The 2,621-nt window shown below is 52.5% G+C and overlaps 1 protein-coding gene across 1 annotated transcript; it reads right to left on the bottom strand.

Annotated features, from left to right (window-relative positions):
• Positions 1-265: 265 nt before the first annotated feature.
• LOC100276541 (uncharacterized) lies at positions 266-1,072 on the bottom strand. The gene has a single exon (NM_001150305.2). It carries the CDS (start codon positions 838-840, stop codon positions 520-522), a length of 321 nt encoding a protein of 106 aa, NP_001143777.2. The 5' UTR covers positions 841-1,072; the 3' UTR covers positions 266-519.
• Positions 1,073-2,621: the final 1,549 nt, after the last annotated feature.

Genomic DNA, 2,621 nt, shown 5'->3' with positions numbered 1-2,621 from the left:
CAACAAAAATTACTAATTTACGTTGGTTTCTCTATTCTAACCGACCATCCTAATTAGTACTCCCTCCGTTTCTTTTTATTTGTCGCTGGATAGTGCAAAATTGCACTATCCAGCGACAAATAAAAAGAAACGGAGGGAGTATCTTTTTTCTCCGGTATACGGCCATACGGAGCAGCCGACCATCCTATCATGTCTGTCTCGCTCTCGTTCGCGAGTCACTGCTCTCGCGCCGTGAAACAATTAACACACGAAACACGAAGGAACAGAGCGGAAAAATTCAGCATTTTCCAAGCTGTAAAAGAACAAATACAAAATGTATGCACACAAAGCCAGACTACAACAGGTATACGAACATACAGAGAGACAGAGGAAAAATATATAGTATATGAGAACGACGACTACGCGTCTTTTCATCTGCAATTCCGCAGAAGGGCGGGCATCGGCTTGGAAAGCCTTGGACTTGCTCCAAACTGCATTTTGCTGCTGGTTCCTGAACAATGCGGGTGGGGTGTGGATGATTCACAAGTTGTGCAACGGGTTGGAGCCGGTCGGGGAGAACCTCTTGTCGTCCCTGAAGAAGCCGCCGCCGCCGCCGTCGCCGCCGAACCGCCGCTGGGCGACGGCGGCGGCGGGGAGCTGGGCACGGCCACGGCCCACGCCCACGCGCGAGGAGGCCGAAGAAAGCGGAGAAGGAACGGTGGCGGCGCCGTTCGTCCGGGGGCTGGACGACGACGGCTGCCCGCGCGGCGATGGTGCAGGGATGACGTTGCCCAGAAGCGAGACCCCCCTGAGCACGAGAGGGATGAGGGATACCAGCAGGAGGATCTTGAAGCACCTCATCTTGTCTGTCTCTGCACCGTACCGTATACCGTACCCTGTGAGAGCTTGGCTGCCGCTCCAAGTCCTAGGCGTGGTGGTAGCAAGCCCGAGAGAGCTGAGCCTGAGGGAGGGAGGGAGGGTGTGCAGGTGGTGAGGGAACTGGTTATTGGACTTGCCAATGGGAGTGCAGCAGAGATGGCAATGTAAATATTCGCCAATGATGCATGAAGGAAGAGAGAGAGGGAGTGTGTCTGTGTGTGTACTCCTCCAGTAGGGAGGGAGAAAGAAAGAAAGACAGACAGAGAAAGGGGGCCGGTACGTACGGTGGTCCGGTCCGTGTGATTTGACGCAGGAGGGCGAGCGAGCAATGAGAATAGCCCTTGTTGTTTTCCCGAGCCAAACAGCAGCTTTTCTCCCGCTCGGCATCATGCATGCATGTTTTGGTTGGTAGTAGTAGTACTACCGGTGGGCAAAGGTTTCGTCCACGAACAATGCTGGCATGCATCTGTAGTGGTAGCTAGCATGTCTGATGGGAGAGACGTGTGACGATACGTGAATCGTCGTCGTCAATCATCGCCCCCGTTCCGCCCGACGAGGCGGATGGCAGCAAGCGGTTCGTTCGTTGCGGCGGCGATACGGTGATGCGATCCCTCTCGATCGCTGCCACACACACATAGCAGAGAGAGTGTGGTCGTCAAGTAAAAGGAGGACAAAGAAGAAAACTTTCAGAGTTCCGTTTACGTGTCTGTGTTTTTTTTCCTTCCAAACCAGTGTACGAACGACGGATTCCAAGTGTTTGCATTAGTGTGTGTTTTGAGATGTGGCCATATGCAATTAGGGATGGATGGCAGCAGCAATTGGGAACTTCAATCTGCCTGGCAAGACTTATGCTGGGCCAGCCACCCAGCAAGCAAGCAAACAAACGCCATATATGCATGCATGCATGCATGTTCAGTCTGCTCGCCCCTGAACCCGTCCAATTGCCGCTGCTTCATGCTGCATTGCTGCGCCGGCCCGGCCTGCACACAATAGTCTCTGTAAACAGCGCATTTGATGCGGGGATCCAGTGTGATGGATCGGCAGCGACCACACATTTGACCGGATGCGAGTACGAGCCAGCTGCCGAATCCCAGAATCCTTGTAAAAGAGAGGCTAAAGCACCAGTACGGTAGCTATACAACCACGACACGAAGGGTTCCATCCATCAGCAGCCGCCAAACTCTCTCTCTCTCTCTCTCTCTCTCACTGTCGTCTTCGATCTGTCATCTAACTGATGGCTTCACCGCGCGCGCGGGCATGCAGTTCAGGGTCCGGCCGGAACTGGAAACTGGAGGGTAGCAAAGAGCGAGGGTAGATGGAGCACATTAACCGTCCCAACAAAGGCCAAGTTCCTGTCTTCACGCTAGGCTACAGTATGCTGCCTCAAAGTACTTACACATCATGCACCATCACGAGTTTCACAGAGACCTTGCAGCCTCTCGGTATATATATATATATATTGCTCCAGGACATCCACATACATGCATGCATATTATATGCAGTGCAGGCACATACACTCGCAAGCAAAGCTAGTCTGCCTGATTGTCTCACAGCTCTGGACTCTGAATTTCTCATGCTTGGCATAGGTAACGCTGAGCAGAAACTGAAGCCAGGTGCTTTTAACATGTATATATGTGCAGGGTAAGGATACACGGGATCGATTCATTGTTCTCAACTTGTGGTACTGCTTCCGGTGATGCAGGACCGGCTTGATAATCTTCTGACAACTAAACCGCAGTCTAATTAAGGTCCTGTTTGGGGCA

Source organism: Zea mays, chromosome 6, assembly GCF_902167145.1.
Source record: "Zea mays cultivar B73 chromosome 6, Zm-B73-REFERENCE-NAM-5.0, whole genome shotgun sequence".
NCBI classification, from domain to species: domain Eukaryota; kingdom Viridiplantae; phylum Streptophyta; class Magnoliopsida; order Poales; family Poaceae; genus Zea; species Zea mays.
This window is presented reverse-complemented; position numbering and strand designations above follow the sequence as displayed.

What these genes read in the sequence shown, in the direction of transcription:
- LOC100276541 (NM_001150305.2), bottom strand. Translation starts at nt 840, where the DNA reads ATGAGGTGCTTCAAGATCCTCCTGCTGGTATCCCTCATCCCTCTCGTG.